The 14,881-nt window shown below is 54.5% G+C and overlaps 1 protein-coding gene and 1 long non-coding RNA gene across 2 annotated transcripts in view; both read right to left on the minus strand.

Moving 5' to 3' along the window:
- Window positions 1–4,232: 4,232 nt before the first annotated feature.
- Window positions 4,233–14,881, minus strand: part of TMCO3 (transmembrane and coiled-coil domains 3) — a 51,641-nt gene continuing 40,992 nt past the window's right edge. Inside the window, exon 13 of the mRNA XM_080798243.1 lies at window positions 4,233–4,481. Coding sequence (XP_080654369.1) covers window positions 4,473–4,481 — 9 coding nt within the window. The 3' untranslated portion in view covers window positions 4,233–4,472. The remainder of the gene's footprint in view (window positions 4,482–14,881) is intronic.
- LOC308339511 lies at window positions 9,669–11,752 on the minus strand. Its single transcript, XR_013966522.1, has 3 exons — window positions 11,562–11,752; window positions 10,314–10,851; window positions 9,669–10,010 (listed from the first exon to the last, which is right to left on the minus strand). It is a non-coding gene; the product is annotated as an uncharacterized lncRNA (long non-coding RNA).

Raw genomic sequence — 14,881 nt, forward strand, 5'->3', positions numbered from 1 at the left:
ACAGAATCCTCCTTTGGTAGGCTGTTTGGGATTTCTCCCCTGACATTTTAAATATGTCATCCTACTGTCTTCTAGCATCCATGGCTCCTGATAAGAAATTGGCTGTTAGTCTTATTAAGAGATGAGTCACATCTCATTGCTTTAAAAACTCTTCATCCTTGTCTTTGAGTGTGACTATAATGTGTTTCAGTGTGGGTCTCTTTGACTCTTTGTTTATCATACTTTGAGTTCATTGAGCTTCTCAGATTTATAGTCACCTCTTTCATCAAGTTATACACCATGGCCAAGTGGGATTTATTCCAAGGGTGCAAATACTTTTCAAAATAAGAGAACCAATCAATGTAACACATCACATTAATAGAATTACACACACACACACACACACACACACACAAAGTATATCTGTTAGATACTTTGACAATGTTCATTGCAACATTATTCATAGCAGTCAAAAGAAGGAAACAATCTAAGTGCCCATGGGCGGTGGTGAGTGGATAAACAAAATGTGTTATAAATATATGAAATGGAATATTATTCACCCATATAATGGAATGAAATTCTGACACATGCTATAACAGGGATGAACCTTGAAAATATTATAGTAAGTGAAATAAGTTAGACACAGGAGGGCAAAGTGTATAATTCTTACATGAAATATCTAGAACGGGCAACGTAATAGAGACATAGAGTAGATTAGTGGTTACCAGTGACTGAAGGTCGTAGAGAATGAGGAAAGGTACTATTTAACAGTCACAGAGTTTCTATTTTGGGTGACGTGAAAGTTTTGAAATAGATAGTGGTAATGGTTGCACAACATGGTGAGCATTGTGAGTTTAATTAATACCATTGAATTGTACACTTAAAAGTAGGCAAAATGGCAAACTTTATGATGCATATTTTATCACAATTTTAGAAATTAATAATATACCCAAAACCATTGAATTGTACATTCTAAATTATTGAATTGATGGCATGTGAATTATAGCTCAATAAAACTATTTTCTTTTAAAAAGCTATAAAGGACAATTGGGAAAGATTATGTATGTTCCAAAAATTAGATAAGAGAAAACGTTGTTATTTTGCTAGGTATGACAATGGTATCGTGATGATGTAGGTGATTATCTTTTTTCTTTACAAGAGGCATGGTGTGGGCGCCTGGGTGGCTCAGGGAGTTAAGCCTCTGCCTTCGGCTCAGGTCATGATCCCGGGGTCCTGGGATCGAGCCCCACGTCGGACTCTCAGCTTGGCAGGGAGCCTGCTTCCCACCCCCCTCTCTACCTGCCTCTCTGCCTACTTGTGATCTCTCTCTCTGTGTCAAATAAATAAATAAAATCTTAAAAAAAAAAAAAAAGAAGAAGAAGAGGCATGGTGATGAGCTGAGTTACTAAGCATCATGCTGCCAATACTCTACTTCTGGAAGGTTGAGGGGAAAATGTATGTGTGTCTTTCAGATAGGAGAGGAAGAGGAGAAGAGAGAGAAAGAGAGAGTGGGGGGGACAAATACAGCAAAATGATAACAGTTATTTAGATATGGGTGGGTATTTTACTATTTGCTCAACCACACTGTGTTTTTTAAAATATTTTATTTATTTCAGAGAGAGAGAGAGCATGAGTGGGGGGAGGGGCAGAGGAAGGAAAGGGACAAGCAGGCTCCCTGCTGAGCGGAGAGCCCAGTGCTGGGCTCAATCCCAGGACCCTAGGATCAGGACTTGACCTGAAGTCAGACGCTTAACTGACTGAGCCACGCAGGTGCCCCATCAACCTCACTGTATTTTGAAACATTCAAAATAGTTGGGAGAAAGTCCCATTTTGTTCAACATTAATCAGAAGGTTCTAACCAGTGCACTAAGGCAAGAAAAAGAAATTGAGGCATAAATATTGAATAGGAAGAACTTAAATTGTCTTTATTCCCAGATGACATGATTGCATATGTAAATTTAGCAGATTCTCTAGATAAAACACCTATGCAATAAAACCAATGTTTCTGTATAACAACAAACTTTTGGAAAACAATTGTAGATACTGTTTAAAATAGCATGAAAAAGGGGCGCCTGAGTGGCTCAGTGGGTTAAAGCCTCTGCCTTCGGCTCGGGTCCTGATCCCAGGGTTCTGGGATCGAGCCCTGCATCGGGCTCTCTGCTCAGCAGGGAGCCTGTTTCCTCCTCCTCTCTCTCTCTCTGCCTGCCTCTCTGCCCACTTGTGATCTCTGTCTGTCAAATAAATAAATAAAATCTTTTTAAAAAAATAAAATAAAATAGCATGAAAAAATATCAACTTACTGGGAATTAATTTAGATGTGCAAAGATCTATAGAAAAAATATAAAACTTTGCTTAAAAAACCTAAAGTAGACCCAGCACTTTGGAGATATAGCATATTCTTGGACTGGGAGACTCAGTATTGTTAAGATGCCCATTCGTTCCAAACTAACCTATAGACAATGTCATCTCAATCAAAATCTCAGCATTATTTTGAAAGAAATTAGAAACCTGATGGGGGGGGGGAATAAACTTCAAATTTATAGTAATTTTAGGTTCATAGCAAAACTGAGCAGAAAGTTCAGAAAGTTCTCATAGACCCTCTGCCTGCACCTACACACAGCCTCCCCCACTACCCAAACTCCGCACCAGATGGTACGTTTGCTACCATCAGCAAGTCTGCGTGGGCACAGCACAATCACCCGAAGTCCGTGGTTTCCATCGGGGTCCCCTCTCGGTCTTATACATTCTGTAGCTTTGGCAAATGTATAACCACACGTATAGAATGTCCTTCTATACACTGATCCTGCCCTAAAAGCTTCTGCTTCTTCATACTCCCTCCCTGCTAACTCTTGACAACGACTGACTTTTCACCACCCATACAGTTTTGCCTTTTCCAAAATGTCACATACTTGGAACCACACAGTATGCAGACTTCCAGGCTGGTTTCTTTCACGTAAGAATAAGTAAGATCCCTCCAGGCCCTTTCATGGCTTGACAGACTATTCTCAGCACGAAGTAATACTCAATTGTCTGCTTGTGCCACAACCCATTTACCCACTCGCTGACTGAAGGACGTCTTCGTTGCTTCCAGGACTTGGCAACTGTGAGCAAAGCTGCTGTAAACGTGCGCGTGCGGGTTCCTGTAGAGACAGGTTTTCAGCTCATTGGGGTGAATGCGGAAGAGCATGATTGCCGGTCTCACGGTAAGCGTGTGCTTGGTCTCACGGTAAGCGTGTGCTTGGTCTCACGGTAAGTGTGTGCTTGGTCTCACGGTAAGCGTGTGCTTGGTCTCACGGTAAGAGTGTGCTTGGTCTCACGCTAAGCGTGTGCTTGGTCTCACGCTAAGAGTGTGCTTGGTCTCACGGTAAGAGTGTGCTTGGTCTCACGCTAAGAGTGTGCTTGGTCTCACGGTAAGAGTGTGCTTGGTCTCACACTAAGAGTGTGCTTGGTCTCACGCTAAGAGTGTGCTTGGTCTCACGGTAAGAGTGTGCTTGGTCTCACGGTAAGAGTGTGCTTGGTTTTGTCAGCGACTGCCAAACTGTCTTCCAAAGTGGCTGTCTCTTGCGTCCCCAGCAGCAACGAACGCGAGTTCGTGCCGTTCTGTACCCTTATCCACACTGGTGTTGTCAGTGTCGGATTCCGGCCACTCCAACAGGTATGTGGTGGAATCTCACTGTTGTGTTAATTTGCAATTTCCTAATGACATACGATGTGTGGCATCTTTTCATTACGCTTATTTGCCATATATGTACTTCAGTGGGTCTGTTTCTGGGCTCTCTATTCTGTCCCGTTGATCTATTTGTCTATTCTCCCACTAGACCACACGGTCTTGATTACTGTAGCTTTCCAGGAGGTCTTGAAGTTGGATAGTGCCGTGCTCGCTCCGGCAGCACATGTCCTGAAGTTGGACGGCGCCAGTCCTTGGTTGTTGTTCTCCTTCGACATTGTTTTGGCTATTCTGAGTCTTTTGCCTCCAAGTATGAATGGTAGAATCAGTTTTGCCAATATCTACACAAAAATTTGCTGGGATTTTGATTGGGATTGCATTGAATCTATAAATAAAGTTGGGAAGAACTTTGAGGTTTCTGATTCATGAACATGGACTATCTCTCCATTTATTTTTATAGTTCTTTGATATCTTTCATCAGAGTTTTATAGTTTTTCTCATGTAGAATTCATACATATTTTGTTACGTTTATACCTAAGTATTTCATTTTGGGGGTACAAATGTAAGTGGTATTATTTTTTTATTTCAAACTCAACTTGCTCATTGTTGGCATATAAGTGATTGACTTTGTATACTACCTTGTGTCCTGTAACTTTGTTAGGATTGCTTATTAACCCCAGAGTTTGTTGGCAGCTCTTGAATTTGCCGCACAATCGCGTCATCCGCTCACAAAGGCCGCTCTCCTCCTTTCTTCCCCGTCTCTGCACGTTTTCTCCTCCTCCTCCTCCTTCCTTCTCCGCGACTTCTCCTTCTCCTTCTTGTCTTTTCACATTAGCTAAAGAATAAAGAATAAAGAATTAGCCGGGACTTCCAGTACAATGTCAAAAAGGAGGGCTGAGAGAGAACGCCTTGCCTGTTCCTTTTTTTAAGATTTTATTTATTTATAAGAGAAAGAGAGAGAGAGAGACCATGAGCAGGGGGAGGGGCAGAGGGTGAGGGGGAAGCAGACCCCCCCACTTAGCAGGGAGCCCAGAACGAGGCTCAATCCCAGGACCCCAGGATCGCGACCTGAGCCAAAGGCAGACACTCAACTGACTGAGCCAACCAGGTACCCCCGTAACATTCCTCTCTTATCCTCTTAAAGTCCATGGGATCTGTAGTGATGTTCCGTCTTTCATTTCTGATATTAGTAATTTGTGTCTCCTCTCTTTTTTTCCTTAACTCAGCTAGAATTTCATGATTTTATTGATATTTCCAAAGAAACAGCTTTTGGTTTCGTTGATTTTCTCTACTGATGTCCTGTTTTCAATTGCATTGACATCTGGTCTAGTTTTTGTTAATTTACTTTCTTCTGCTTAGTTTGGATGTGATTTGCTCTTTTTCCAGTTTTCTGAGGTGAGAACTTAGGTGACTGGTTTAAAATCTTTCTGCTTCTTGGTTGTGTGCACTCACTACTGTCAGTTCCCCCCAAGCACGGCTTTCGCTGCACGCCACAAATAAGGTAGGTTGTGCTTTTATCTTCATGTAGTTCAAAATATTCTCAAATTTCTCTTGAGATTTCTTCCTTCATCCATGCGTTATTTAGAAATGAGTTGTTTATCTCCATGTATTTTCAGATTTTCCAGTGATAATCTGATTTCAAAATTTATACTTAATACCAATACCTTGTAATATTGAGACAATCTTGAAGAAAATTCCTGTTGAAGGACTGGCATTACTAGACTTTGATCCCACACTAAGACAATGTGGTGTGGCACAGGAGAACCAGATCAAGGAGACAGACTAGAAAATCCCAACAGACCCACACGTTTACAGTTACTCGATTTTCAGAAAAGGCATCGATGTAATTCAACAGGGAAAGGAAAGTCTTTCCCATAAATGGTGCTGAATCTCCAGGATTTCTATATGGGAAAAAATAAACTTTGGTTTGTACTCATACGAAACTCAAAAAATAATTTCTGAAAGCTCAATTTAAGTTTCCCAGAAGAAAACAAGACCTTGATAGGGTTTTTAAAATAGGATAAAAATGGCACTAACCACAAAAGAAAAAAAATATGTAAATGAGACTTTATCGAAAGCTAAAACTCTTGCTCATGGAAAGCAAGTTTAGAAGACATCCATGATGGGGAAGTCTGATTAAAATCTCATATCCAGAATATGCAAAGAACAACTACAAATCAATAAGTACAAATCAAAAGTAAAAGAACTCTGTTAAAATTGTCGCAAACTGTAAGCTCAAGGTATTAAAGAAGAAATCTGAAGGGTTAAGAAGCATGTGAAAAGGTTCCCAACTTCCTTAGCAATCAGGAAAATGCAAATTAAAACCCTGGTAGGATACCATTTCACACCCCAAACCAAGGGGCTGGCAATAAAACCTGTTGATAAAAATGTCATAAAACTGGGATGGTCAGACCTTGCTGCTAGGAGTAAAATGCTAAAATCTCTTTGGAAAACTGCCTGGCGTTTTCTCATGAAGTCACGCTTACGTGTGCTGTGTGACCAGCAACAGCGTTCCGAGAGTGCACCTGTGACGAGCAAGCGCGTCGGTCCCCGTCCCCGAAGACATCGAGCGCGCCAGGGAGCCCTGTGTGTAACGGCCCCAGCGACACGGGCCCTACGCTCCTGAACAGAAGGAAAAGCTGGGATACAGGCACACTTGGGAGGAGCGTCCATGACCACAGGCGACACTTGGGTCAAATTCCTCACACTGCTTTGAGGAAAAGCCCCCCTGACCCAAAGACTCCATTTTGTGGGAGTCCATTATGACAAAGTACCCAGTAAGCAAAAGTAAGCCAGGTGACCTGTGGCTACTCGTGGGGGCAGAAATGAATGGAAGAGGGGCGCCTGGGGGGCGCCTGGGAGGCTCCGTCGGTGAAGCGTCTGCCTTGGGCTTGGGTCATGATCCCAGGGTCCTGGGATCGAGGCCAGAGTCAGCTCCCTGCTCAGCGGGGAGCCCGTTTCTCCCTCTCCCTCTGCCGCTCCCCACCCCTCATGTGCTCTCTCTGCTCTCTCTCCAATAAATAAAGTCTTAAAAAAAAAAAGAAAGAAAAGAAAAGCATTGCATGGAGAAGACAGCTCCGTGCACGGTCTCTTGGGGCTGACCTGGTGCTTCCTGAGCTGCTTTGGTGAAACAGGTGTGTTCAGTGAAAATCCATTAAGCCGTAAACTCGTGATGTTTGCACCTTTAAGTAAGTGTGTTATGCTACAACGGGAAGCTTTTTAAGGCGCCATTTAGGAATAGATCAAAAACGTAAAATACCCAGGAACAAAGCTAATGAAACACATAGGAGCTCTGCACAGAAGGTACAACAACTGCACAAGCGCCAAGTGGGAGCACCTCACAGACCGGCTCACAGACCGGCCGTCAGTCCGGAGACTGGCCACTAGGCACACATCTGAACGGGGGCTTAGTCATTAACGATCAGGGAAAAGGAAACGAAGACCCCACGCGGAAATCGGTTCGTAGCCACTCGATGTGCGGTCTAAGCGTGTCTGGCCGCCCAGTGCTGGGAAGGCTGCGGGCCTCTTGTCCGCACAGCCAGCAGGGACGGAAACGGAGGCCCTGGCCTCCAAAAATAACTTGGCATTATTTCAGCAGGTTGAGCATTCCCATAGCCTTCTGCCCAGCCAGCTGCCTCTGGGGTGTACCCAGGGCACACTCGGCATCCGGGCTTACACTAGCAGAAGCCCGAAACCGACAGCAGGAGACGAAACAAGCGTGACGTGCATCCCACGAGAGGACAAGCGGCCCCGAACGGGCACGAGGACATCGTCCTTCACGCCCACCGGCTGACAGCGGAGAAGCGCCAGACTCCGAGTCCGCACTTTGAGGGGCGGGAGAGGACGGTAAGCACCAGACCTGCAGGAGGAGAAGCTTCTCTGGGAGAGGTGAGTCCTCCACGGGCTGGGGCCGCCCTCGCACTTCTGTTGAGCAGACGAGCGCCATGAGCCAAGCACGCACCCGCGCGGCTGTGTGGGGACAGAGGTCATGACTACCCCGGTCCGTCCACCTGAGGTCCAACACCTGAGACATCTCGCCGTTACTTCAGTCCCACCCCTGCCCACTGGGCGCTGCACCCCAGCCCACCTGCCTCGGCCCCTCACGCACCCCCAGCCCCCTGGCCCAGGCCACCGTCGAGGGGCTGCCCACTGGGCAGCGCGAGGGCGTCTGTGGTTTACTCTCGGCTCTGCCGCCTTCCGTCCTTGATGCGCTCTTCTTTCTTTGGTGTCCCTGTACGAGAAAGACCCCCCAGCAGCCGAGAACCATCTAGTCTAACGACCCCCTTAGGCCGATGGACAAAGGACATGGGCCGTGGAGTGGCCTGGAGCCTGTCGGGGCAGGCGGGTGGGGGCCGGGACCCGCAGGGTGAGGGAGGGGAGGTGTGTGGGTGTCGGCGGGGGCTGCCGGCTCGAAGAGCAGAGATCTGTTCTGCTGAGGACCCAGGAAAACAGCCCCAGAGGGAACCAAACTGGAAACCAAGTTAGAAATCGAGAACAGCCCCAACCGGGGGCCAGCGCAGTTGGCGAGGAGAGAGCCACGGAGTCGGCCAGTGCTCAGCCTTTCAAGGGGACACCAAGGCGATGTTTAGATTCTCACTTGCTACCCAGGCCTCGCGGGGGTCTGGCCCAAACCACAGAGAGCGGCTGGCGGGGGGTGGGGTGAAGGCTAGGGGGGCGCCGGAGCCGGGGTCAAGGTCAGGAAGGTCTGTGGGGGCAGGGACGGGGCGCCTTCGGACGCCCCCAGGCCGAGCCCAGGGTGCCTTCCCTTTCTCCGACTGGGAATGGCCCCACGGAGAACACAGTGTGCGCTCAATGACCCACCTAACCCCCACCGGGACGGCGAGGGAACCCCCAGCCTCCCAGGCAAAAGGCTTCCGCACAACCCCCTCGGGATACGGGGGCTTTAGCCAGGGGACCTCAAACAGACCCACCTGCTCCTTCTTTCCACATGGCATCTGGTAGATGATGTCCCCAGAGTCCCTGGACCCAGCAGGGCTGGTGGCCAGGGCTGCCCCCCACCCCATCCCACCAACCCCTGCTGACCACGGTCTCAGAGCCTCAGGCTGTGGAGAGGAAAGGGGTCCCCGAGCCCCCTCGGCACCCTCTGGGGAGCCAGCCACGGAGCCAGCCCCGACCGGCGACCCTAACGGGGGCTTCCGCCCTGCCCCACGTGCCCGGAGAGAGAATGAGCTGCGTGCTGGGTGGAGGCCCGGCCTCAGCTCCGGCTGACGGGACCCCGGCCGGGGGTCCGCCTGGGGCAGCAGGGGCTTGAGCCCCGCACGGCGGGCGGCACGGGCGCGGCGACTCAGGGGGAGAAGGCGGCCTGCGCGGCTGAAGCGGGGCAGCGGGGACGCTCTCGAGTGGGCCGCGTGGCGGCTGCTTCCCCCGACCCGTCTCACCCTTTATCACAAACGTCGCCGGGTACGGGCCAAGAGCAGAGGTCACTAGGGTTCAGTAGAGGACTCCCAGGGGTTCCCAAAGGTGCTCTGGGCGTTTAGCCATTAAGGCAAGTAAAGGTGCCTTTTTAAACCCACAAGTACAGTCACAGAATTAGGGGCTTTTACGCATTTATTCTGACTGGAATGGCTGCCGGCGACGGCTTCTACAGACCCTCCGGGCCCCGGTCCCAGTTGAGGCTGCAGGTGGCTGGCCCCAGGGCCGTCCCTGGTCGTCCTGCAGCCACGCAGATGCAGGGCCCGAGAGGGGAGCCTGTGTCAGTGTCCTGGGGCCACGGTAACAAGGCGCGTTCACCGGGCGGCAGGCCAAAGCTCGAGCCCATGCGGTGCGGTGGGAGGAGGTGAGGGTCCGGACCTAAGGAAGCCCACGCCCCACAAACTAGGCCGGGGACAGGCACATACTCACCACGGAGCACTGCTCGGGGCCTCAGGGGCCCTGTCACCCCCTGGGGGGGGGTCAAATTCTCTGCGAGTGAGTCCAGCTGTGGATGTCGGACTAGAATAAACACGGACAATCAGGAACCACCGGCGCAAAGGGGACGTGATGACAGAACCAGACGACCACAGATGGCAGACGCGAGTGGATTTGGGGACTGAGAAGTGGGTCAAACACACCCGGGAGAAGTCAAAAATGGAGCTGTCGCTTTTCAGTGCTTGCCGAGAACTTGTTCCTGGTGCAACGAGGTGTCACGGGAACGGGTGCCGTCGGAACACCAGAGGAGACCCTCACGGGACAGAAGGCAGACGCGAGCTCGCGGGAACAGCCAACTCCTTCCTCGTTCCTCTGGGAAGGCTGAGGGGGAGGCAGGAGTCCCGAGACCGGCAAGCGGGCATCCATAGCCCTTCGCCCTGCCCAGAAACTTCCTTCTTGCGGGGCTGCTGCAGGTACTTTCTGGAAGTCCCTGGGGCTGGATGACAACGCGTGGCGCCGTCAGGACCACGAACGCAAACTCGGCAGAGGCGCAGGCCCCCCGTGATCCCAGCAGCGCGCCCCCATCCACTCCCCCGGGGCCCAGCTCCCGGCCCTGCGGCAGCAGCAAGGCTGGTGGGCTTCCCGGTGTCGGGGACGGAGGGCGGTGGCCTTGCGGAAGTCGTGGCTCCAGCAGAGCAGCCGGCGGGGAAGGCGGCCCGACCTTCAGGCTTTACAAGCGCCAACCGTGAGCCCAGACACCTGCCGACTCGCCAACCACCCAACTGTCATTTCAGCTCACCCTCCGCTTCTCAGTCCTCCGGGGTCTGTGTCCGTCTTCCTTCTCTAATCCTCACGTTTCTAGTAAGGGTTTGCGGGAAAGCGGCAGCTAGCAGGAGGAGTCTGGAACTGGGCGTGAACCTGGAAAGGGTAGTGGCCCGACCGCGGGCTGGAGCTGGCGGCCAGTCCCGGGGGGTGACGGACGGCATCCCTGACCAGCCCGCCTATGGTCAGCGTCCTTGTCCATCCACTGAGTTTCTGGGAGCTTTCCTCTTGATCTTGGGGTTTTCTCCTCTCCGCCCAGGATGCATAGAGTCACAGCCGGTGTCCTGAGTCATGACTCCACAGGTACGTGGGGTCCTTCCCGGGCCTGCTGGGTCCCATCCTCTAGCGCACACGCACGGCACCCCGACCTCCAGCTCGATGCGCAAATTCACCTTCCTTGTACCTTCCCAGTAGATCCTCCAAATTTTGGAGGACTTCTGTAAAACGTCAGGGACGCCTGCATGCCAGTTCTGTCCTCTGGGCTGTTGTGATCCACCCTGAGACACTGGAGTCCACTTTGAGGCAAGAAAAGGGATTTTAGGGAAGGAAACACATCTCAAAATATTGTCCAACCCCCCATGTGAGGAATCCATGTCGAGGCAACACTTTGATCCCTAAAGTAGGTTGAGGCAACAGCGAGTCCATAAAACGTCCCCACGGGACGTCCCCCAGGGACTGGCTGCCCAGGACTCATCAAGCCTCCACCACGCAGGGAGAGCACAGCGCTTGGCGCGACGGCCTCCCTCTCAGACACTCCTCATTTTGAAATCACGATGCCCCTTTGTTTAAAAACGCTCTCCTTTCCTCATGCCCACCTCCCCTCCCCTGTGTGCACGCGCTAAGTTCTTGGGTCATTCCTCCACATTTAATTTTATTCATTAATCATGATGTAATCTGGTTCCACTAAAAGAGCCTCCAGTCAGCTGCTTTGTCCCGACAACTGGTGCTCCCGCAGTGGGCAGCCCGTACCCCCGCACCCCAGTCCGGACGGGACACAGCCGCACGCCAGCCTCCTCTCTGCTCTGGACGCCCACGGTGGTGCCCGCCCAGCACCTCGTTGGGGCTGAAGGTGATGGAATCCAGGGTCTCCTGAGTGCTGGCCCCCCTGGTCCCCCAGCTGCTCTCGAGGTCCCATGGCCACCCCACCCCAGGAAGTACCTGCTCTCTGCCTTCCTAGAGCCTCTTGAGAAGAGAAAACCCCAAGAACTCTCTGGCCGACACGTACCTGGGACACACGGGTGCATAACGGAACCAGAGGCTCACTGTTTCCTGGCTGGGCGGCTGTGCTCCCGCGGCCGATGATCCACTCCTCCACCACTGCTGCCGGCCGGACGCCGCTCAGTGGTCCTCGGAGCCCAGTGCCGCGGCGGCTCTGTTCTAGACTGTTCCCGGCTCAGAGGCGTCTGTCTTCACCACCTAGGTTCACGTGTGCTGTTGGCAAAGGCCCCGCTAGGGCCAGCACGAGCGGGATGGCCGCCTCCCCCACGTGCTCCCGGCCCAGCAGCACCAGCCCTGCCTGCAAATGTGTCAGAAACGCTCATTTTCGGGCCCCAGTCCTGACTGACGGGACCCGGACTGCATCTGGGCAGGGCCGTGCTGGGTGGACCGCTCCCGAGTCGTCCTGGACTCATGGACGCCACTGGGCGTCCCCACAGACTGTGCGTGACGCAGCCACATCCCACGGGTCAGGCACTACTTCACCCCCGCCCCGGGACTGGCACCCCAACACAGGCCCTGCGGCTCGTGAGCGTCCCGCGGAGAGTGACAGAGACCGACCACCGCCAGGTGGGTGCTGACGTGGCGCACACACCTGGGCCCACACCTGGGCCCACACCTGCGCGCACAGGAGCGCTTCTGTGTCTCCCTGCGGGAGTCAGAGACCCCGAGGCCGCGTGCGAGGAAGCCCTGCATCTTCCTCCAAAACTACTCCGTGGTGACAACGTGGGGGCACCGGCGGTGACAGAAGCTCCCCGCGGCATCCTCCCGGAAGGGACGGTCACACAGGGTGAGGATGTCTGCATCAGGATGAGTCAGGAACGTGCGGTCGCGTCAGAGCCCACAGAGCACAGCCTTCTGCGCAAGCCTCCAGGCCACCAGCGGCGCCTCAGGGAAGGAAGCGCGACCGCGGTGAGCTCGGAGGGGCCGGGAGGCGAGGGGCTGCGCGGGGAGGGGTGTCCCGGCAGCGTCTCCTGTGGCGACCACACCCACGCGGACGCGGGGAACAGCGCCGACAAGGTGTCTACAGGCAGCCCGGGCGTGGGCCCGTCAGGCTATGCTCATGAGGGCCTCCCCCGCCCTCCCCCAGGTACGTTCGCCCCAAATTTCTAAATAACGTTCGTGTGTCTTGATGCTTCAAGCGACACAACTTCAGGGTGTCGGCAGGCCCCGCAGGCGGGGAGTCAGGGTTCAGCCCAAGCCCCCACGAGCCCTGTCCTTGGCCGACGCTCGCTGGACCCTCCGCCCATCGCACATCCCTCCCTCTCGTGGTCCCTCCCTAAACCCAGCAAAGCCAAGGCCTCCTCACTCCAGAGGGCTGGAGGCCTGCGGGGCACCGGGCTACTTGCCCCGGGAAAGACGTGCCTCGCTCTTTCCGGATGTGAGCGCACGGGGAAGGGCCAGCCGGCTTCTCCGCCGTCTCGTGTGCGGGGCCTGGACCTTCGACAGCCGAGCTCGAGGCCCAGTGCCGGCGAAGGTGCCTGTGGCCGCAAGAGGCCTCCCGCAGCCACGGACCCAGGCCCCCTGGGCAGGTGGGGGAGGAGGGAGCCGGGCCGCAGCCAGCCGGCAGTTGCGGGCGGGCCAGGCTCAGCGATCCCCCAGGTTAGTAAGGACACACAGAGGGGCTGGGGCCGCCACCACGCAGGAGCGACAGAGAGCTCTGCGGCCCACAGGCACGGGCGGTCTGGACTGGGAGCCACAGAGCGGCGGGCATCCTGACCCTCACGCTGAGGGCCAACGGCGGGCAGCGGCCACGTCCCAGGACCGCGGGGAGCCGGCAGGAGTCCGAGTCGGACACCGGAGCAGCCGTCCGCCCCTCGGAGCCCGAGCGCCCTGGCCTCTCCTCCTTCATTCTCACCTGTGTGCTCCTCACCTGTCACCTGGAAGAAGCCCCTGTCTGCGCCCAGGGGGTCTCGGCCTCGCCCAGGGCCCCAGCCCCACCGTGCCTGTGCCCTGCAGGTTCTGGGCACCAAGGCCCCCACACCCGCCCTGCAGCTGGTCCCGAGCCTGGGCCTCACCTTCCCCCTCCCGGGCTCTGACATACCACGACTGTTCTGGGCGCAGGAGACATGGTGTCCAAAGCGGGTGCTGGCACCCTCTGTGTCCTGCTGGGGGGGGGGGCACGAAGCCTTGCTGTCTCCCCATTTGAGCTCTGACAGCACGGATTAGTGCTAGGAGAGAGACAAGGCCACTCTGCCGCCTTTCCCCAGGGGGCTCTGCTCTGCCGCATCTGGCGCCTATGGCCCGGGAGCCGTAGGGGAGGGAGCCTCACACACTGACCTCCGGCCCCTGAGCACGGCTAGCGCAGCACCCTGCACCGCTCCAGGGCACGCCTGACCCACCTGCTTTCTCCTGAGCGGTTGGCCATCCCCTGGCACATCTCCCCCCAGGCCACCAGCTCTGCCTCCACTCGGCACCCTCCCCCGCCTGCACGTCCGCGGCCAGCAATGCCCAAACGCTCTCCTGTGTCGGAGAAAGGCCGCGCAAGGCTGCCAGCAGGTCCAAAGCCGTGCGATGCACGTGGGGACCAGAGGCGGGAGGAGCTGGAGGTCGGGTTAGCAACCCTGGTGTGACAGGAGACCACCCAGGTGACATGTGTGGGGGACCCCGCAAGGCGCTCGCTGTCAGCAGGTGGTGTCCCCACCCTCCCTTTTGCCTTCAGCTAGCTCTGCGTCTCACATGCCAATCCACTAGGAAGAGACTCAAACCAGACGCCACGTTCTAAATTCAAGGTGAGGACATCCCTGGCCAGCAAGAGGCTGAGCGTGGTCAAGCTCACGTGTCCTCTGGCGAACGGTCAGCGCGCAGAGGACACGCTAGCGGCGGGAGTGGCAGGGGCTCGTGAGGATGGGGCCAGAGACGGCTCTGTGGCCTTGCTGCGTGGCAGGGGAGTGGACGATGCACCTTGAGAGGCAAGAGGAAGGTGAAGCGGCTGCGTGCTGCGGCTGAGGCCCCGCGGGGAGGGCGCCTGCAGACAGACGCCCGTCGAGGCGCATCCTCCTGGCATCTCCGCTCACCGTTCTCTCGGCGACGTTCACGCGTGTTCTGGGGACAACTCGGTCAGCACGTCAGGTTAGGTTCCCTCTCGTTCACCACGACTGTGAGTATCCGGCTCTGCCCTCGGGCGCTGGGGATCCAAAATGGAAGAAGAGGCACCCCGAGGCCGCCTGAGCGCAGGCCGCCTGCAGGGCAACGGGGGCGCGCACAGGTGAGAGCGCGCGTCCTGCCCGTGCGTCCTCACCCGGCGGCGGGAGGAAAGGGCACGGAGGTGCTCTGACCGAGAGATGAAGACCACCGGGCCGCAGCACCTCTCATCGATTCGCTGCAGGC

Source organism: Martes martes, assembly GCF_963455335.1.
Source record: "Martes martes genome assembly, chromosome: 3".
In the NCBI taxonomy this organism is placed as follows: domain Eukaryota; kingdom Metazoa; phylum Chordata; class Mammalia; order Carnivora; family Mustelidae; genus Martes; species Martes martes.